Source organism: Mucor mucedo, assembly GCF_025094135.1.
Source record: "Mucor mucedo strain NRRL 3635 chromosome Unknown EV154scaffold_226, whole genome shotgun sequence".
Classification (NCBI taxonomy): Eukaryota; Fungi; Mucoromycota; class Mucoromycetes; order Mucorales; family Mucoraceae; genus Mucor; species Mucor mucedo.
The window spans coordinates 35,473-58,272 of NW_026252510.1; the positions used below are offsets into that span (position 1 = coordinate 35,473).

A 22,800-nucleotide genomic window follows, 5' to 3' on the forward strand; every position below is an offset into this window, starting at 1 on the left:
TTTCTTTAATTTTTTCTATTTTTTTTTATGGGTATATATCAACGCACGTTTAATTTTAATAGTTTCGGAACTAGACTAACATTTGCTAGTATCAATAGTTTGGTCTTTGGTTTTTTTCTGATGTGTTGAACTCTCCCGTGGTGTCGTCTTTCGTCTTGGAGTTTTTGGTAATCTTTCATATTATTAAAACTAACATAGGCTAGTATCTCTGGTGTCGGTCATTCCTGTCGTTTTGGTTTTTATCAGATGTGTTGATCTCTCCCGTGGTGTCATCTTTTATGTTGGTAACTTTTAATATTATTGAAACTAATGTTCTTTTTTTTTCAGCGTTGGGGTCTGGGGGTGAGTCTACAAAGTGGAGGCCTCCTCGTGGCTAGACTTGGTAACGTTCTTCTGAACGGCTAACGTCCACAATATATAGAAAATCAATATTCTTACAAATTAATAAAGTTTTTTTTTAACAATAATTTTGTCTTGTAAAACTTCTCGTCTATTATTATTTTCTTTCTGTTCAAGAGATTACTAACATAATTTTGAGATGCATTGCTAAAAAAAATAACAACACTCAATTAAAGTGCATTCATTCATAAAACTGACCTGTAAAATTTTTTTCAATTCAATATACTCCAACTGCACTTCTTTTTGATATGTCCAACAGGTATGAGTTGTTTACATAATGGTTGTGGTAGTTAAGGTGACTCATTCCATAGATGGGGCAAATGTATGCAAATGACTATATTCCACATGGGTCAAAGTAATCTTAACATCCCCCCTGTTCATCTTCTAATCCTCCCGACTGGCATGAGTATACGTTAAATCAAATTACAAACAATAAAATTTTCTGTTCATCTTTATCAAACAATGTTACATGTAGTTCTTTTTTGTTAAGCAAACATAGCTAGTGCCGAATTATCAATAGTGGTTACGTGACTCTGTTCAGCACCAAGGTAAATATGTTACTGATAAAACGGATTGTTCTACCCAGACATAGTCTGAGGGCTTCCCATATTCACAGTCTAGAAAGTTTTATAATCCTGGAAAGCGTCTTTAAAGCTCACGCATATACTCATATTTCTGTGATAACCTGAGTATGAAATTGCAGTATAAAAGATAGGAAAGATTCTTCCATCAGTTATTATAAGTTAGACAGTTTTTGATGATAGACGTAAAGGTTTTTTTTATATGAAACTTTGGCCTCAATTGATTTTTTGCATACGTTGGATTAAAATATGTAGACAACAGGGAACACTTGGATTTAATTTATATATCGGTAATGGCATGAAGTATAGCTCGTAATTTCTTATCAAGTAGTCTTAAGGTTTGTTTTGGCCGCACGCAACAATAAATTGTTTATCCATTCAACAATGCGTGAGATGGTTGTATTACTTGATTACTCGTACTAGATGATAGACGACATACCGTCTTTACGCCAACCAGTTTTCAATATAGCGTGTCGTATTTGACGCCTAATTCCACGAATACGATTACTCTTATCTTGTCATCCAATTATAATACATATAACCTATGTATTATAAGTACCATTGAGCGAATACATTCCTATTGGTTCGACACAGTACCAGCTTTTGCGTATTCCTAACTGAGACCAGATTTGATAATCTTTTTTAGGTTAGTCGAATTGCTGCGTATTAGTCTCTCATAAATTTATTGACAGATTTAATTAAATACTTTAGTATTAATTGAATGGATACATGATAATGCACTAGAAATGCCGGATTTGAATTAAACAGCTCTTTGGATGTAACATTAGACTATGTTGGATATATAACTGATTTCTAAACGAAACTCTATTATTTTCCAGTTTGCGGGTAAATAGTTAATTCAATCTGCATAGGGGAATCTTGCACTAATCATTGTATAAAAAAGACGCCTCTTTTTATGATGGAAAACTCTCCGACTTATAATACACAATTATAGAGTGTGATTTCTATAATTGTTTTGCATTCGACTTTATATATTGATTTTTATTCCAATCGTCACAGCTGGTTTTATTCTATACAAGGAAAAAAACTGGTTCTATTTCTGATTCCTTAACAAAAATATCTAAAATAAAAATAACGTTGATCAATTCCACAACAACGCACAACTACCTGCAGTGTGTAACAAATCCCTTAAACTAATTTTATAATAAGATTTATATTACATAATTTAGATAAGCAAACTCATTGTTAGAACATAACCCTCTCAATCATATAATGTACTTTTATTCATAAAAAACTCGATAAGCAGTCTGAAGATTTTTTGATCTTTTACGTTGTGTCTTTCTGTTTTCTAACTATTAATCACACCATTTTGTAACAAAAAACGAATTGCTGGTGATACCTGTATAAAAGAACAAAAAAACGGAGTTAAAAATAGATTTCGGATCTTGTGATACAGAAGTTTGTGTTTCCCCTTTTCAATTTTTTGTTAAATATTCCTTAAACAAATCTGTTTCTTTACAAATTAAACGAATACTCAAGAGAACATCCTCAAGGAGAAAAACTCTGTTTCAACAACTACAACTATCAGTTTGAAAAAGAAAAGTTTTTAATTGGACTGATGGATGGCATTAACAACAATAAGTCTCATGTCATTACTTTGTGAGCTCAAGAACAAAATAACTTAGTGAAATGTTAAGGAATGACTAAGAATGACTAAAACTGAAGAGATCATTGCCAACATCAAGACAATTGCCATGGAAAAAGGTTCATTGACATTGTTAAAAAAACCATTTTCATCGCAAACTAATTTTATTGTCAGGTATCACTCATGGTGTAAGTAGCAGTAATTTCGAAGAATATCAGAACAATATCGGAGAAGACCGAGATGTAAGCGAAGAATTTGACGATGATGACGAAGAAGGAGACAATGCCCAGGACAGTGACGAAGGAAATGAGCAAACTAATGCTTGAAAAAATGTTGAAAATGCGGCTAAAAAGCATATCGAAATCAGTGCTAATCCCAATACAAATGAGACACAAATCAGCACAGACGTGCATGAATTATTTAAAGCCAGTTTGAAGAACAAAAAACCGGTGTGATATATCAGCCAATACCCTTCTTTACTTTTTTAACATGATATTGAGGGATGCCAATGGTAGTTGTCAAACTGCTTATTAAAAGCTGTTTATATAACAAAAGAATAACCGCAACGGCAATTGGAATGCTGCTGTTACTAGTTACTCGGCTTTGAAAAAAAAAGTGGTCTATCTTGGTTTTTAAGGTTACAAAGCACCTAGGCTAAAAACACTTACTTAAACAAATTAAAAGCGGACGAATGGGCGAATAGTCATCTGGGAGTAAACATCAGTTCAAATCTGGGCGGATAGCCGCCCGTGAGCGACTATCCGTTTATTTTGGATAAATAAAGAATGGTACACAAAAAATAAACTTACTTCATTTAGTCAGAAAGGGTAAATATCCGTCCAGGGGTAACTGTTCGTTCATTTTGAGTAAAATATAACGGTTGCATAAAAATTTAAGCGTTTTTATCCGTTCCATTTACCTGCAGCAGACGAGTATCCGTCTATGCGCGAGTACTTACTCACATTGGGTAAATAAAAGTTACTTTATTCGTTCCACTTTCCTGCAGCAGAGAAGCATTTGTCTATGGGCGTATACTTATTTACATTGAGTAAATAAAATTCAGATCCAAACTCTAAAAATTACCTCATCCATTCGATTTACCTGAAGCAGTCGAGCATCCGTCTATAAGCGGATACTTACTCAGATTGGGTCAATAAAATCAGAGATCCAAACCTTAAATTACTCATTCACTCTCTTTACCCGCAGCAAACGAGTATCCGTCGGAGAGTCCTGTTGTCAAGAAGCCGCGTATACAAAAAAATTTCAACTGCCTCCAGTCATCCCTCCGTCGTAATACCAACCACTAAAAAGTACATATAAACAAAGTCTTCTTTTTTTGTTTTCTTTTTCCTTTTCTTTTATCTTTTTTCATCTTCTTTTTTGCTTGTTTCTTTCTTTTTATCTAACAGCAAGAATGGATTTAGAAATCAGTTACAAATAAAAAAAAGCCATTGTGTATGCACGAAGCTAGATAATATATCTGCTATTTTTAGTGCATTAAGGTTTATCTATTCTGCGAAAAGGTCTTTAAATTAATTAATTTATGAAGAATTAGTGTTGTATTCGAGGAGTATATACACGACAGTATTGGGATACTCCGACGATTGAAGTAATTTATCATATTTCATATTTTGACATATGTCAGCAACTAATCTAAAATTGACGTAGCACTAAGGGGAATTTCCCTGTTACAAACTGTTATTTTTATTATCTTTGATGTACCTTGCGGGATATTGACAGCTTGGATGATTTATAATGAAATCTACCTACGATGGTAGTTTTACCGTTTACAGTTATGGTTACGTTCAATGTGTATAAAGGAACTCTTTATTTTTATATTTAATAAAAACAAGTTATTTTGCAATCCGGTAAATCATTAGTCTTATAGATTATTTTTTTTGTTGTATTTTTCAATTAGAAGCTTTGTGTCATGAACCGGCTAGGTTTCAGCTGCATATAATCATGCAAAGTGTCTCTGAGCATTATTGAAACCAAACTAGCCCATTGTCCCTGTTCCACCTGTTCCATGTTCTGATTCTCCTGTCACACATGTCACTGTTACATCACTATTGTATTTTGTCTAACGTCTGTGCTCCAAATAATGTATCTCGGTTATCCCTTGTTTTTGTAAAACCCATTTAACATCCGTTTCCTTTGTACCTCTGCTTTTGCACTCCCTTTTAAAACATTAATAATATCGGACCATGTTATCCTCTGTATCTGTCCCCGAAATTATCTGTATCTACAGTATGCCTGCTACCCCAAAGATGTCCCAAACTCAATATGGCTAATAATCAGTCTGTGTAAATCTGATCCCCGAACCCTTGTTAACCCGATCTGTCAATTAATATAAATAACAGCATGTTTCACTATGGCGAACATAACAGCAGCTGTGAATTAAATAAAAACATAACTACTATTTTTTCATTTGCTCGATATCCCCAGCCAATAAGATTTGAGTAAAAGATTGCTACAAATGATCATAATATCATAAAAAAACAAAAATGCTTCAAAAACCTTTCTGAAAACGTCAATATGTAGTTTAGATGTAATAAAGACTATCTCGAAGTTAAAATAAAATTGCCTTATGCGAAAAATTTGATGCAATATTGATCCGAATTTGATGGGTTACCGTATAAAAAATAATTTTTTGCGCCTGTGAAGCAAATGGTAACAAACTCTCATTTTTTATTATTTTGAAAACCAGATTTTTTTTTTTTTTTTAAAAAAAAAGAAGTTCTTTTTTTTCGGTTCTGTGATTCTTTTATTATCATTTTGCTCCAAGAAAATATGACCTTATTTTATTCGACATGTGTTCCATGAAAAAAAAGAAAAGTAATGAAACGAATGGCAATTACAAAAACTTCCAAAATGGAAAGGTTTCCTTTCTTTGCTTGAAGATTATCGTCGAATACATAGTAGGGGGCAATGACGTAGAGCTGGTTTTCATTGGGACGAAACTCAATAAACCCAACTTGATGTTCAATGTCTACGACATTGTTGACCACGAATGTTGCTTGCGCTGAGCCTGAACGAGCCTCGACAATTCGAACAGACTTGTCGTGTCGATCCACGTCGTGGTGTTTCATGACTTCGACTAGCGCCAAAAACTGTGGGAGATTATTCAAGTCAACATGCTTAAAAAAGAACTGAACAGCACCTACAAGCCAACAGCGACGGAAAACGTGGAAATGACTAAGGTAAAAATAGAAAAAGAAAGAAGCGTGAGAAGTTAACTCAATGAAAACAGGAATCGACTTACTTTTTATAGCTGGTGGTGAACATCACGTAATGGTTTCCCCGACTTATCTCATTCCTTCGTCTTCGGTACATGCTGGAGGAGTAAAAATTGTTGTTTATCCAAGCACATGAAGCAATGGCAATTTCAGAATCACCGAAAGAAGTAGCAGCATTCAGACCACTGGATCTTCGGTAATATCTAGATAAGACATCGTTTACTCGGCTGCATCTGATACCTTCTATCATCTCACCTTCAGAGAGGCGTTACCACCAAACGGCGCCCAAAGCTGCACATCATCCAGGCTATCAGGAAGATTCCTGAAATCGATGTCACCTGGTCCGGCTGGTACGATCAAATCAATTTCCCTCGTAATATCGATAATACCGCTGATGAAATTGCGAATTGCAAATCTTTCGATGAGCATACTTGCATTTCTACCGCCCATTCTTCTTGATTTAATCAGCTTGGAGTATACACCAATTACTCTCTCCATATATCTTGCAGCGTAACACCTCAAGGGACCTTGCTGCTTGATGATGTTGAAACGTGAATCAAGTAAGGTTGGACAGGACGAAACACGCTCCGAGAGATGTTTTTCAGATTGACTTGCTCCAGAAGATAGGTGTGCCAAATGGAAAGAAGCTATCAGAGGTAATACATTTCTGTTAAATAACTAAATTCCCAACACTCTAGTATACCGACTTACCCCTCCATTTTACTGATAAGATCTGGTGTAAGATCCGACTGCAATGCAAGAGCAAAACCTTTGACCAAGCCCAGAACGTTATTTTTGGCAGACCTGTTAGGCAGGTAGGACACAACCAATGTGGGAACAATGTACAAAAGGAAGTCCAACCAATCCACCCCACGTGTACCATCAATCTTTTCAAAAACATTGCTGATGTTACCCTGGCAAGAAACGGGGACATGCTTTCTCGATGAAGTGATACAATCCCCAATAACATCCAAATTGTTTCCTGAGATGTAGAAAGAATAGTTGGCGATTGAGACGGTTTTATCTCGCTTTGTATAGTAGTACGTTTGATCTTTAAAAATTTCTACTGTGATCAGATTGTATAAATGTTTGCCGATATCTCTGACTAAAAGATGGAGCTCATACAACCCAAAAAATGAGGAACCGGAAAATGTCGATAGCTCACTAAGAACACTAGGTTGGTAAATATTTTTTATCTATAGTTGGTACACTTTATTGGTCTCGAGAAAACAAAAGTTCAAGTCATTATACTTACAAGACTTCCAGTCATGTAGTCTTGCAGTGGTCTCAATGGGGCAGAACTATCGTCAAAATACTTTCCATGAGACCTATCGTCTCGATTTCCCCCTTTCGATTCACAAAAACGACAACCGTATATACTGGTATGAGAACCGATGTGAGCCATATCTGCCAAAACTGGAATATCACCAGAAGCTCGCAACAAATATACTTTCGAGCGACATATTTTTATATCATCACGTTTAACAACAAGCCCATGGGTTTTCGAATCCTTTAACTGGTCGATGATGGGTCGCAAGAATGAATCCAGATGAGTAGGTTTTTTAGGACCACGTGAAATTGCTAGCTGTAACATATGCTCGTTTGTGTATCTAATGTCTAGTGTTTAGAAAGCTTTAACTTTTAAGACCAGTATAAGTTGTTACCTGATGAAAGGATCATGATTGAATATCACAACGTGGATGATTGTAAAAAACGTTTTGCCCTTCTTTTGGTTTACAAACCCATCAGTGTAAAGACCAATGGCCATATCGTCAGGATTGGAGAACAATCCCTTTCTTACCAGATCCTTGTAAATTTGCCCATCGAAAATATCACTCATTTGCATGTTACTTAATTCCCTGTTGGCTCTATAATCTAGAAGGTCTCTAGTGTGAGGATCAGCCAACATATTGGAAAGAAGATCACCGATAGACATCAATTTCATCCTGGCGTTGGCGACCTTGATCAATTCAGTGCTAGTCTTATATCGCTTTTGGTCAGAGTCAAACATTCGTCTTCTTCATCATCCAATCAATACAATCTACAGACGTTGAGACAGACAACGTATTCGTGGCCATAAACACTGGATTAAGCTTTGACTAAATCATCAACCACCTCACCATAGCTAATTTTGGCTCTGGGTTCGGAATGAATTACCAATGTGATGTAGGAAAATTTAATGTATCAAGACCATATGTTTATTTTTATTACCCATCATAATCTCATCGTGGTCCCGAATAACCGTATTAACAAATCTTACAATGTCCCTGTAAGCAGCTCGGGCTATCTTTTGTTCCAGCATCATTTCGGAAAGATTAATGCTCATTAATTCAGCTTTTGTGAATGTGTTGGAGCCGATTCGACTGGGTTGATAAACGTGAGCCCTGCCTTCATTTTCTTCAAAGCTGCATCCGCAATTGTAATTGATTTGGTCATCAACATCCATGACAACGGGGGTAGAGACTAAAATTACCTTGTATGTTATTTTTAAAATAAGGATATAAGGTAGTTATTCGTACCCTAATCACTGACGTCTCCATTATCAGCAGAATTATAATTGCTTTCTTGCATATCGGTATCTTCAGATGTTGTTGTTCTTATATGAACGCTCTTATGGTTTTGGAGTTGACGGTCTCTGTCAGAGATCATCGAACAGCTGTCACATTCAAAATTTCACGAGGAAGTATATCTCTTTGTCTGTTGGCATTTGACGAAGAAGAGGGAGGGAATGACATTTGAAAATTTTGATATCTGTGGAAGTGTGATTTATATTTGGAAAATGTAACCTGTGTAAGTAATTTATATATGTAAGGTGCTTTTTATACACTCAATAACCTAAGTTTAAAATCGCCTTTTGAATTTTTTCCCTTTCATAGTGACATACGTCAATGATAAAACTTTCCTGGAAGATGACGGCAGGTACGATATATTATTAGCTATGGTCTTTGACCTTAAGTATTAATTTCAATTTTTTTCCGTCATTTAAATTTTAAAACGCCATGACCTGACGACATGTCGTCCCAAAAAAAAACAAACAAAACAACAAACAAAAAACAAACAAACAAAAAAAAAACAAAAAACAAAAAACGACATAATTTAGGTAAGCAGACAATTCAACTCAAAGTAACTAAAGGTGGGATAAAAACATATTACATGTACTAGAATATCTTCTTTTAACTTTTTTATACCTTTTTATTCATTAAAAATATTTATTTTAAAACAAACATTTCCAAATGTCTGATATGAATATTGCACTCACCGATTCTGTTCGTAAAATCGAACTTGACATTACCGAGATCAATCAAATTCTAGCTGCGCTGTCTGATCAGTTCAAAAATCAATTTGCACGAAACATCACGGATGAAGATGTAAATACGATACAAAAAAGTATCGTCGAACAAAGTGGTAAAGCCTATCCTTCCAAGATTCTGATAATCTTGACTGAATCAGTTTTTTTTTGTATATTTTCTTTAGCTCGTGATCGAATCACCGAGTCGGTAAAAAGATCCCAAGTGATTGAATATCCTGATCAGCTTGGTAAACGAACGATTGACCCAAATTCTGAAGAGTTTAAAGGAAAGAAGATCTCTGATAGACTAAATGAACTGCTGCAACGTTTACACACAAAAGACTGGCAGTTATTTTGCAAGGATATTCCCGATGAGCAACAAAAGCCACCTCCAGTCCGAATTTTACAACGTAATTTATAAACCAAATGAATTCAGTTGAAGTCACTGGCACAATCGTTGAAGCATGATTTGATTGACCTGGACCAACCTGACGTGTTAAAAAACTCGAAGGATAAGCCGGCAAATGATAGGGATTTTTACATGTTGCGCCAGGAAAAGCTTGCGAATGACAAGGGATTCAAAATATACCAGTGTAAGAGAATGTGGTGTGCCAAAAGCTTGTTAAGGGAGAGCTTTTAAAGTGACAACCAAACACACAGAAGAAGGGTAGCAATAAAAAATTCTTAAGTGGTTTATTTCATCAATATCGTTAACAAGGTAACAAAATGTAGAATCAACAAGATTCCGATTGTTCAAACTCTATCAATAACGCTTTTGAGAATATGGGTCGCGATGAGTCCCCCATCATAGCTGACGTACTGTAAGTTTTTTTTTATTGTTTTTCATGCATGGTATATGTATACTCATATGCGATACTTATTTTTTATACAGTTCTCCTCCACTAGAGCTAGCTAATGAACCTTCACGTAAAAGAACCAGAAGAAGATAATAGTCGTGTCTGGTCGACATGATTGGTCCATTCTGGTCTTTAGCTTCTTTATTAGTGTGTATTTTAGCGTTCTTTTAGCTTACAATTTCCCTCTCTTTTTTTTACTTTTATTTATCTTTTAAAATAAATAGCCTTCAAATAACGATGGTAAGGGTATATAGCACCTTCAAAATAACGGAAAGTGTGAACAAAAATGCTGGAATTGGGTATGTTTGTAATGACTGAAGCAATGACATGTAACCTGAATAATAAACTAAAAGGGGTTTTTTTTTAGATAAAACTTTAGTCTATTTTTCTTATTTTGATCAAGGTAAAGTACGTCTGTATAATATAACCATTTTCCATGGATAATGGTCCTCATCAATAGACGGTTCTATTTTTACCGGTCAATAGCCTTTAAAAAGTTATGTTTTATTCTTATTGATATCATACTGCTTACATATAGACTATTTATTCTGTGTACCTTTCACTCAAACGACGACATTTTAGGAACACTACCGGTCAAATAATCGTCGACATCAGAACTTAAGGCTGGTAATAAAATGCAGAATTAATTACAGTATTACTATTTTCTAACATTAACTTTATAGACTGTTAAGAGAGTCAAAGGTAAGCTAAAGTAACTCCCAACATTATAATGGTATATCTTATTGCCATGTATACAACCAGAAACCTAAATAAAAAGGTTAGAGTCCTATCAAACCCTCCTATACACCACTGAAAATATAAATAAACAATCCAATAAAACGTGCTTTACTGCTAATAATAACATTGAATAAGAAAAAGTGAGCCTGCCAAATATAAAAGAATGGTTCTAAAAGAAAGGTTAAGGGTTTATCAATTTAACAAAAATGGCAACTGTGAACGTTTTGTTCTTATAGAATATCATAACTGCCACTTTTACAAGCCAGGAAAATGGAAGCTGTGAATGATTTGTCTTCAACAAACTAAAATAGATACAATTTTTTAAAACCAAAAACAGCAGCTGTGAACCTCTTGGCTTCATTCAACTGTTATAGGTGCCATTTCTGCCAGACAAAAGTATATGGCAACTGTGCCTCTTTTTTTATTATAGAATATCATATCTGCCACTTTTGCACGCCGAAAAAATGGCAGTTTTGTGAAGTAAATGGCAGTTAGTTGCCATTATTTCCGCCATAGTGTTTATTTATTCTTATTTGTGTATTCAAGATCTTATCTATTATTCCTGCTTCCCTGAATAAACTTTTTTCTACCCTCATTCCTTTTTTATATATATTAATACTAATAGATGTATAATTTCTCTTTGTCTTGTCCTCACCTTAATAATCATTCTGTTCTGTTCTTGCCCCGCCCCGCTCCTGACACTTTAGCAGCTGCACGTTATGAAATGTTATCTGAATAAAATCTGAAGAGGAGGCTGATACATTGTCGAAATAATATGTATGTATTCTAAAAATCATATTTACAACGCAAATGGGTATGTGTTTGTCATGATCGTGTCACGTAGATGCATTAATCTTGATAATTTTTTTTCAGCACCTTGTCATCTACGTCTCAGTCATCGATTATCAAATCTGTCATAAATAAGTAATGACTTGCTAAACTTTGTCATTGCTTATTTTTGTGCTAAATAACTATACAATCCTTTACTATAAATATAGCTTAACTTTCCCTCTTCTTTCTTCCGCTTCCTCAGATATATCATCTAATAACCCTCTCTCCTCTTTTCCTCTTTCTCTCTCTCTCTCTCTCTCTTTCTCTCTCTCTCTCTCTCTCTCTCTCTCTCTCTTTCTCTCTCTCTCTCTCTCTCTCTCTCTCTCTCTCTCTCTCTCTCTCTCTCTCTCTCTCTCTCTCTCTCTCTCTCTCTCTCTCTCTCTCTCTCTCTCTCTCTCTCTCTCTCTGTTATAATAAATATAATAAATATCTTTTATTTCTTTCTTCTTGTAAGCAAGTATTCTTCTGTCTGTACTGTCCGCTCCTGACAGTGTTTTATTATTGAGTGACAATTTCAGAAATAATTAAATTCGAGACAGCCGTCAAATACGACTCTTCTTTTGTGATGATTCTGGGAACCCTCTGATCTCTTATTAATTAAACCCTGAAGTGATGTTAAAGTAAAAAAAAACGATGCACATAGTCCAGTCTAGTCTTCTTAATTTCCATCTGAAGAACACCTTATTTTTTGTAGACAGTAGTACTTATTATGTGATGTGGGCACAACAAGAACATCATTTACGCCATCAACCTTGTCACCGGCGTAAGTAGTTTTTACTTCATTTATGTTCGCAACTGCTTCATTCACTTTCGTTTCTCTATTTGATCCACTTAGTGTTTTTGATTGTCCAACAAGATACATCGACTTTGTCTGCGCTCTTGTAGCCAGTTTCCGATGTACTACCCATTTGTCTTAGCTTTTCTTCCAGTTTGACGATGAGCATTCGTTATTGTTCATTGACACTGTGTTCGGTGCCGATGTCTTTGATAAAATAAAAACTACTTTCGATTGGCCGTGCTACTTTGACTCTAACCTACGTGCCCACATATAGTAGTTGTATGTCACATTGATGGTTTATGGAACAATAAAAGGAATGAACGTGGAAATGTATTACGTTAGATATAAACGTGCTAAAACTATTTTTTAAAGACACATTAGTCGATTGCAGTATTGACATGTGATCATCTTACCTACTCGTTCGGAAAGAGGAACACCTTTTGATCTAAACCTGAATATCACCTTGCAGATACCAGCCAAGACTTGAAAGCAGGGTGTCGTAAGACTTCAAACATTTTTAATGACTGAGCCATCAATAGATTTCACCTTCTTGTTTTTATTCACAATTTTGCAATTGGTCTTCACACGAGTCCTAAATTCTGTTAGTTTACTGTCTCTCATTAGGATCTCTATTGTAATTTGGACAACTAAATTGCATGATTGGTTATTTCTCTCTGCAATCCAGTTAGATCTACGACCTATTGTTTTTGAAGCATGCGACATCATAACATTTTGTTTGGAAATGCGGGTTCATTTACCAACGGAATGGGAATAACAGAAGTTGCTCTTTCCCCACAGTCTAATTATTGGTACACATAGAAATTCAAAACGCACTAAAAGTGACCGTCAAAAAATATTCTATTATTTTCCTTGGGTAACTGCCCCCATTTTCTCTTTTTTTCTTTCATAGTATTTTTATTTTAAAAATGATTTACTGTATCGCGTCGATTGTCTTTTTGTAAGTATTCCTTATCCTTTTCATAAATGTACATCTTTTCTAATTCTTCTTATCGGATTTCATGTCTACAGCGCGTCCCCATTATTTCCTCTGCTTCTGAAGCTTCTGGTAACATGACATGACATTAGGAATCTCCATCAAATACTAATTTCCTTTTTTTTGCATGTGAATGTAGTTTTGCGCGATTTTTTTCGTGTTATTGGGGTAAGTAATTTAAACACGTAGATTTTCCCTTTGTTAATGGATCGTATTCGATTTTTCTAGCTTATTTTCTTTAGTGGGCATTCTGTTGTCGCTCATTGGTTCTTTGGTCTGTTCGGCCAGTAACAGGCTTTGTTGTTGTCTTGTGGGTCCTTCTACCTTGCCCCCTTCTGCTTTGGCTACTTCAGCTTTAGCTTCTTCGGCCTTAGCTTCTTCTGCTTTGACTTCTTCCGCTTTGGTTCCTTCTGCCTTGGCACCTTCTGACTTGGCTTCTTCTGCTTTGGCTCCTTCTGCCTTGGCTACGCCTGCCTTGGCTCCTTCTGCATTGACTCCTTCTTCTTTGGCTCCTGCTGCTGTGGCCCCTTTGGCTGTGGCTCCTGTTGCTGTGGCTCGTGTTGCTGTAACTTCTGTTGCTGTGGCTCCTGTTGCTGTAGCTCCTGCTACTCTGGCTCCTGTTGCTGTGGCTCCTGTTGCTGTGGCTCCTGTTGCTGTGGCTCCTACTACTCTGGCTCCTGCTGCTCTGGCTCCTGCTGTTGTGGCTCCTGCTGCTCTAGCTCCTGTTGCTGTGGCTACTGCTGATGTGGCTCCAGCTGATGCGGCTTCTCCTGCTGTCGGTTCGTCTGTTTCGGTGGTTGTGAATGTCACTAACCGCACCACCACGTCTATTGTACGTCGAGCTCGTGCGGAAATCCGGGGCAAACGCCAATTTAAATGTGGTGAAGCTAGACCTCTGCGTATTAAATGCGCACGTCAATATCCTGGTTTGGTTCCCTCTGGGGTTATTATAGATGATCCCATGAACATCGATAACGCCATGGATATTTCTACCACTCCTGCTGCTGGAAGCCCTGTGTTGTTTTCTGTTGGCTTGGTGCCATCTTCTGTCCTTGTCTGCTCTCCTTTGTGCGTTGCTCCCGTCCTTGTTGAACCTTCCTTTGTGGAACCTGATGCTGTTGGTACGTTTGTTGGTGGACCATTCGCAGTTGACCCTGTCCGCTCTCCCTCCTGTGTCGGTCCTGTGTATGATGAGCCAATGGAGCTTGATCCTGTTGTCGTTGGTCCTTTTGCTTGCGGACCGTCTGTTGTCGACTCTGTCTGCTCTCCTTGTCTTCGTCCTGTGGTTGGTGACCTGTCCGAGGTTGAGCCTGTTGCGGTTGGCCCTTCTTCTGGAGGACCGTCTTCTGTGAAGCCTGCTGTTGTTGCTGTTTCTGCGTCGCCTGGCTTGTCGTCTGCCTCTGCTCCTGTTCCTCTTTCTGTCTCTTTGATGGATAGAGTTGAGTCCACTTCGGTGGAGTATGTAGATCCGGACGAAGCGTTTTTCGCACAATTAGCTTTAGAGCCGGATGGTAAGTCGAAACAAGTTAGTCATTTGTGTATTTTCATTATTTTAATGTACATGTTTGTATTTCCTATAGAATATTTGGACAATTTGGACGAATAATTCAAATAAAAATTTGTTTAATTTCTTTTTTCTTCCAACAAAATGGGAATATTATTGTCGAAATTCGTGCATGTAAAGGCATTAAATTGATGGTTTATTGTTTTGCTTTGAGATCTTTTGTTTACATGTGGTTGGCTTCCGCACAAGTATGTTAAAAATGTACGAGCCAGTTGCGCTCACATACAAAAGCATGTTTGTGAAGGTTAGGGTTGTGTAAAAATGAAGAAAGTCTTCCATGAACAATTTACTTTGACATTTGGATAAGCTAAGATCGCCGTTCCGAAAGAATCTTCAAAGCCGTTTTTTTAATTCGTTGTTAAATTAGTCAAATATAATCAAATAATAACCAAAAGGGAGACGTTTTTCGTTTATCAAACAATACCGTTCCAGTTTTAAGGGTTTTAGAGAAAACTTGCTCTAGTGTTTGCTCGTTTTAACAGACATTGACTACGTAACATTATGCTTCGATGACCAATGCTGAATGATTTCCCGACTGATCTTGATCTACTTTGCGTCCAATGATGTCATGAGGCAAAATAAATTATACTAAAAAAAGTAATACTCCGGGTGTTTTCTCTTAACTTTAACGATTTATCACTATTATTATTATTGGTAGTGGGAGTCAAGCTACCACATATTTTTATATGCGAATGCGTGTAATGATGTTCCCAACGATTTCAGAATTCTAAATATAAATTACGACTTTTTCAATCTGTCAAATTATACTGCAACAAATTAAGGCTAATAATTGTGGTGAAACTTATATTCCCCTTCGTGGTTCTTCTACTATGGGGTTTTTTTTATCTTTTTTGTTACAAAAAAGGAATAATAACTTTAATTTAACTCATGATGTGGTGACCTAGCAAGGCTATAGCCATATTAGAGCTAACAAAGGTTTATCCATGCTGATACCATTTGTGATATACAGTAAGCTTAACAATAAATGTCATAGTAAGAACTATAAGGATATTACATCACAAGTCTAATTTAGTACGTCTGAGAAATACTTAAAATTTAGTTTAAAGCAAAGAGAGTTCAGAAGACTTAACATTTATTAGAAGAAGACTAAATTAGTGACTATGTAATAATCATATACATTTTTGGTTAATCAATGATAACTTCAAGATAGCACTAGAGATATGAACACAGCAGACAGTCTTTTATATAAATACTCGTATATTTCATTTATTAATAAAGGACAATCTTATAAACAGTCTCAAACTACTCCTATAGTCTTTTTATAATTTTACTTTACCTTAAAACACAACACATGATATTAATACCGTTGATATACAATTGCGAGGAGCCCTTCAAAATCGTACAAAAATTAGGAAAACAACCCCAATGAAAGCTGAATCCGTGCCAGACTACGAGAGATCTTTAAATTTCAACCGCTAAAAACGTAAAAACAGCGATGAATTAATGTTCCTATGCGGTGTCATTTCATTGATTGGGTAAAACCGTTAGACCGCTTGACTTCAACTATGTGGTCTCTGAAATACTTTTGCTGTACCCACGACAACGCGTTCTCAACTTGGACTTGCCGATGCATTGATAAAAATACGACGGCATATTTTTTCATGTGGCTCACTTTCTGATTTAATTATATGTTCGGATAATAGAAGTTGTCACCGTAATTTTGTTGTACATCTTCCATTTTTTTATGGTGATTTATAATAGCAGTATTAATATGTTATAACAGCTCTCTTTATCACGCTTGATAAGTTTATTTTTCTCAACGATTTTGGAAAGCTCACTACAAAAAATAATGCCCGACCTAAAGCTATTTTCAGTTATTCCGCTATTATTATTGGCGTGAGCTAGACTCTCAATTTTTCAAACCTACACCAGTCAAAAAAAGAACACTGTAATCCAAATCTTTTTGACTGTTTTGATGGTAACATTTAACGATAATTATTGTTGTAATTATTCTGTCATATAATGTACCTGCAGGTGTTTGTTGGTCCAAAAAATAAGCTTTGCTTACAACCTTAGGAGAGTAAGTCATTATGTACGTCATTGATGCTATTAAGTAAAAGACCTTGGATATACGTTTTTGCATCAGCAAGAGTACTAACCACTTTAAAACAGAAAGATCTGAAAAAGACGTAGAAAAGTAGTGAATTGAAAACACGGCAAGGGGGGTAGTTTCACTAATATTTTTAGTGAATTTATGAATAGAATTCAAGGGCAAAATAACGATTTTCAGTTGACCATATTCACTGATATGGAGCATGTGATTTCAAAGAAGTCAGTTTATAGAATCCAGTATTTTTATTATACATTTTCGTACTATTCAGATCATAGATTCAGTCAGATAATTCAGTACATTAATTCAGTAAGAAATAAAAACGGTTTTTTTTTATTCGTTTTAATAATATTTAAAAAATGATAATAATAATGAAAAAACTAAAACAATACCTAAAATGAAGGGGTGACAAAGCATAAAAATGACTATAAAATAATTTAGTAATGCAATTCGAGGGATACATTTAGTTTACCTTCACTGCCTTCCTAAAAATAAAAAAATTAAAAAAATATGAAAATATTTTCATCGCCTATGGCAGCCTATGTCAAAACAATACCAGTAAATATTAAATAAATAAAAATATGCAAATCCGAGGTAATACCTTATTCTCTTAAGCTTGGTTTTCTTGAAGATGGTTTTCTTGGGTTTGGTTTTTTTGGCTTGGTTTGTTTGAGCTTAGTTTGTTTGGTCTTGGCTGTCTTGAGTTTGTTCTTCCGCCTCTGTGGATGAGCTATATTTTTCTGTTAAATGAGTCACGTCATCTTAATAAATATCCAGTAATACCTCATATACTTTTCTCTGTTTTGGTAAGACCTCTTGATAAGGTGGAGCGCTACCCAGTCAATCTCACAAAGAGATAAATCTACATCCATTTCAAGTACACGCTCATTCAACAAGTGAACTATTTCGCAACGATAGCACGCAAGCACGTCTCGCCATGGTAGTGGGTGGTCGTTATACGTTACATCCATAAGCGATTTAATACGATAGTAGGCACAGCTCCTTATATTTTCATAAACCATACCAACATCTTCAATATCAGGTTTTAGTAGAAGAATAGCATCAAGTACGTCACGCTTTCATATTTTTCGCTTCCTTGAGTTTCCATTTGTCATTGTCACCATTGGCATGGGTATTTTCCTTTTCCTTGTTCCTGCCTGCTCATTTGAGTTTGAACTTGTGGGGCTTTCATTCTCGGCAAAATGTCTTTGAACCACCTCCATCCCATCAGCATGAGTACGTAACATGTCTTGAATCTGAGTAAAACTATCCTTCAACGATACTATCATTGCGTTGTTTTGAGTCACCGTGTTTTCCAATGAGCTAATTTTCTGAATCAGTTCTAAATTATGATGTTTCTTGGGAGGCATATTTTTTATTTTAAGAGGGCTGAAGGACAACTTTTTAAAACAACAAAGAAAAAATTTTTTATAAAAGATGTGACTGCTAATCTCACTCATTTTTAAAGCCATTATTTTTGTTGCAAGCACAATGTTTTGAGTTTCACTTTATTTCGAAGTTTCTTAATGCCATTTGAATGTAACATCAGCAACAAAAAAATACGCGACAATAATCGCATAGCTCATTTTCGTGAACACGAAAAACAAAGAAGCCTTCATGAAGTCAGCCGTATCCACAACCGATTAAACAATAATAACTTGAAACGAAAGCGATCGCATAAAAGCATTCAACGCCAAACTGAAGGAACAACCACAATAAAAACAAGAGCACAAACAGAAAATGGTATAGAGATAACATCTGCGGAAATATGCAGCAAATCGGCAGTGGATCAAGTTGAACTAGTATCAACACTACCAGGATCAATGTTGACAATAACCGAAAATTCAAATAGTCAAGATAATGATTCAACTTATACTTTGACAACATCAAGTGTTGATGAAAGCAACTGCGATTACGATAACAGTTTTGATCCAGAAGACTATAACGAAACATCTGCTTGTACTACTCTTACAACAGTAAATGTAGAAAGCGAAGCAAGTTATAATTCTCATCCCGATAGAACCTTTACCGTAACGGATCCTAATATACAATTCATTGATATTAACAAGAAAAATCTTGATATCTACCAAATCTTCGAAGAGGATCATATTGGACATGGTACTATAGACAAAATAGTCACCTGGTATAACCTAGAAAAGGATGAAGGTACGTAAAATGACTTAATAAAACAGAATGCTTGCTCATGACGTTCAATAGACCAAACTCCCCTCCTGACACACAAAAAGTATAAGACAAAGATCAAGAAAAAATCACCTTTTAGACCATTTAAGATTGATACATGTATACATGCTTGGTATGCTTTCCCGGATTAAAGTGAATTACAGTGCCCTGAATTCCATGGAGTAAGATACACTTCATCCAATTCTACTGCAACACCTAGACGAACTACAGAACAGCTAAAGTAAGCTCCTCAACTGTCTTCACTTTTCACAAATGCGATGTTTTTACGTCAGTGTGAAAAACCGATCGATACAATCATCAAAGGATCATATATAAAAGATCTTCAATCAAAAGGCTTGTTTCAAGAAAAATATGATATTGGCTTGATTCTATTTAATGATGGTTTTCAAACACGCAACAAAGGAGATGTCAAATTAAATACAATTCATTTTCAGATTTTGAATTTACCAGAAACGGAAAGGTAAAGTGAAAACAGTAAATTACTAAAATAACAATATAACAAACAATTTAAACTAGAGTAATAAAAGAAAATATTATTGATGTTGGATTTCCACCAAAAACTAATAATCTTACAAGCTATCTCCCTTTTGCTATCGCTGAACTAGAAGAGTTGGCAAAAGAAGGAATGGTTGTGCATGTCAATGAAAATACGTATCGATTGAAAGTTTATCTTCTTGGTTCCTTTGGAGATATACCATCTGTCGCTGAGGTCAATTATCTGACTGGTCACACGTCATATTGGGCCTGTAGATTTGTACGATCTATTCAGATAGACAGAAACGTCGTATGTGCTTCGGCATACGTGCTAACAGTGATTCTCAGCCACTTCAAGTTAGAACCATTGACCACTATAAGCAAGGAGATCCCACTCGTGGAATTAAGAAGTCATCAATTTTTAGAAACCTACCTTCTTTTGAAAGTATATACTTTCTTGGCATTGATGAGTTTCACTTGTTTGGATTGAATATTGCCACAAAGATCCGTGATTTTTTACAAGGAAACGAGCCATCTATTTTACGTTTGGCAAAGACGTATTATAAACAGCTTGGTGACAATATAGCTAATGAAGGGAAATACGCGCCCATTATTTTTGAAGGGGATTTCAAGAATGTTTTTCAAAATACAGGCCGTTTGCGCGGTGTTGACTACATGGTTTTTTTTAAAATATATTGTGCCAACTCTTGTAGTAGAACAGCTTCAGCAGCAGTATGATAATATTCGAAATCCAACCGACGAAGAATTAGTACACTTAAATGCATCCATCTCCGCACTTCAAGCTATTTCCATTGTATGCTCAGTTTCCACGCAATATGTCATATCTGATAATGATATTGAACAATTGGATGATCTTATTAACGTATGGCTCAATTTCTATCGTGATAGTCTACCTGCAGAAAAATTTAATATTAATCAGAATTATTTAACTCATGTCAAAGACGAAATTCAGGCTATGGGTTCACTTCGTCAAATTAGCTGCAGGAGTATGGAAAGAAGGATCCAATGAATCAAGCAAAACATTAAAAGTACTCGATTGCAGAAAAAAGTGCCGAGAATTTATGTATTCATGATGCTTATATTAACTATCACGCAAGAGCTAAATACGATGACAAAAACGCAAACTCTGTACCTATGTCCGATATGTTTAATCAGATCTTTGATTTAGAAAAATTTAGGAAGTATAACACTTTATCACTCTTATCTGGTATATTAAACACAACACCTGCAAGAATTTCCACACAATTGAAATGTGCCGAACATTTGGTATTTCGTGAGAAGTATAGATTGTTTGATAGTTCCATTCTTGTATCAGATAGAAAGAAACCATTTATGCCAATATGCCGTCATAAAATCAAACGTACCAGACAAGCCATATCTCGGGAAAGTACTTTTACTCTTTGAACATACGCATGATAAAATTACAAAACATTTTGCACTTGTCCACATTTATCAGAATACTTGTGTGTCGTTGGCTAGCATTCCATACTGTGACATTCGCGAAAGATGTAATAAACACGACGTAAATCAATGCACTCTTTTGGAGATTGTAGATATCGAAGATCTATTACATACTGCAGCTGGTTTAGAGTCAAGCATAAAGAACAATGAGAGGATGTATTTTTTCTGGCCTATGATGAGAAGGATAAATTTAAAGATTGGCGAATACGATTATTTCAATCGGCAGATGGAACCAAACTTTAATTGAAATAAACGTAGTAAAATTTATTAAGAAAATAAAGTGTCGCATTCAGATGTTCCAGTAATAAAATTAAAGACGTTAAATTGACTGTTGTTTGACCCTGAAAAATTGACTGAAATCACTGGTTGTTTAAAGTTGTTCAATTCCTGTCTTAATATTTTGAAATAACCATGAATTAGAGCTGAAAAATTTAAGAAATTCAGTTGCACTTTAATGGTATTAATGAAAGCGTTAAGTTTATTAGTTTTTACTGAAAATACACTGAAAATGAAACACGGAATTAACTACCCAATTAAAGCTTTCCAGTACTTTGTAAATTTTTCAGTGCTTTTTAACTAACATTTCAGAGTTTTCATAAAGTTTTCAGACCTTCCGGACTTACTGTGAACATAATAGATTTCTCAGTGATTTTTCCAATGTTCATCATAATTAAACTGAAAATTGCAAGAAGAACACGCATATATATGAGTTGTCAATCTGACACTATAACGAGTGAAAACAGAAGTGCTCCAAATGTAAGTGTACGTTAGGCAGAAACTAATCGAGGATGCAAAGCAAATCAAAAGGGGTCTATTGATAGAGGATGTATTCACCTCATATTTAGATAATGGTAATCCGTGATAGTCATGGGCAAGGTTTCTTTCTATACATGTATATCTCTATGGGTCACTGACGCTATTTGTAAGACTACAAATAAACTTGAATATCAGTTGAAAAAGCTCTTCAAACAGACAAAATACGCATTGAAAGAGCATTGTGGGAAAGCCTCATAATAAATGCTACTGTCTACAAAAGGAAAGATGTTTAACCGATAAAAGATCGATAAAAAGTTATCAGGTTATTTGAAATATTTTTTATCATAATAAAACTTTAGGCTTCCACCAACGAGAGATTAGAGAATGTAGAGTAAAACAATATATCAAGGATAGCCATCGTGCAAACTTCCATAATAACAATATATTGTGCATTACATAAAGCTATAACGGATCTGAGTTGTAATCAAGACAAGTCGCGATATCTTAAATATTCTATAAATATTAGAGCTAACCCAGCTCTCTAGTCAGCTCTGAATCAAATCTTATACAATAACTCGACAATACTTATAATTGTATTCTGTTTGTTTTTTTATCCGTCTTTCTCAGTAAAACTACTCTCTTTTAAAGTCTATTTTTACTATAAGCATTATCTGCGTCCAAGAGCTTAAGGTTCCAAGCAAGAACAATGAGAAGCCCATTCTCTTTAACACGAATGCGGTTAACATTCTTTAACAGAATGCGCAAACAAACCAAGATAATTAAGAAGGGGTAATTTCCAAACAGTACCAGAAAAACCAAATGTGAAAGAGCGGCACACGCGGCAAGTACTCATCGTAAAATAATCTATAAAAAATAATAGATGTAAAATAGTACACCGCAGATGTGAACGTAATAACCTTCCACATTAGTCTTATCCAGCAA

The 22,800-nt window shown here is 35.4% G+C and overlaps 2 protein-coding genes across 2 annotated transcripts; both read left to right on the plus strand.

The window, feature by feature from the left end:
* Nucleotides 1–9,055: 9,055 nt before the first annotated feature.
* Nucleotides 9,056–10,993, plus strand: EV154DRAFT_488160 (uncharacterized protein; the record flags this gene model as incomplete). The annotated part of the gene is made up of 7 exons (XM_051599069.1): nucleotides 9,056–9,227; nucleotides 9,297–9,505; nucleotides 9,548–9,704; nucleotides 9,854–9,932; nucleotides 10,193–10,267; nucleotides 10,652–10,670; nucleotides 10,943–10,993. The coding sequence occupies 7 exons, from the start codon at nucleotides 9,056–9,058 to the stop codon at nucleotides 10,991–10,993; spliced, it is 762 nt and encodes a 253-aa protein (XP_051450770.1).
* A 2,248-nt stretch (nucleotides 10,994–13,241) lies between these two features.
* EV154DRAFT_488162 (uncharacterized protein) lies at nucleotides 13,242–14,915 on the plus strand (the record flags this gene model as incomplete). The annotated part of the gene is made up of 4 exons (XM_051599070.1): nucleotides 13,242–13,273; nucleotides 13,449–13,477; nucleotides 13,552–14,820; nucleotides 14,890–14,915. The coding sequence occupies 4 exons, from the start codon at nucleotides 13,242–13,244 to the stop codon at nucleotides 14,913–14,915; spliced, it is 1,356 nt and encodes a 451-aa protein (XP_051450771.1).
* Between the last annotated feature and the right edge of the window lie 7,885 nt (nucleotides 14,916–22,800).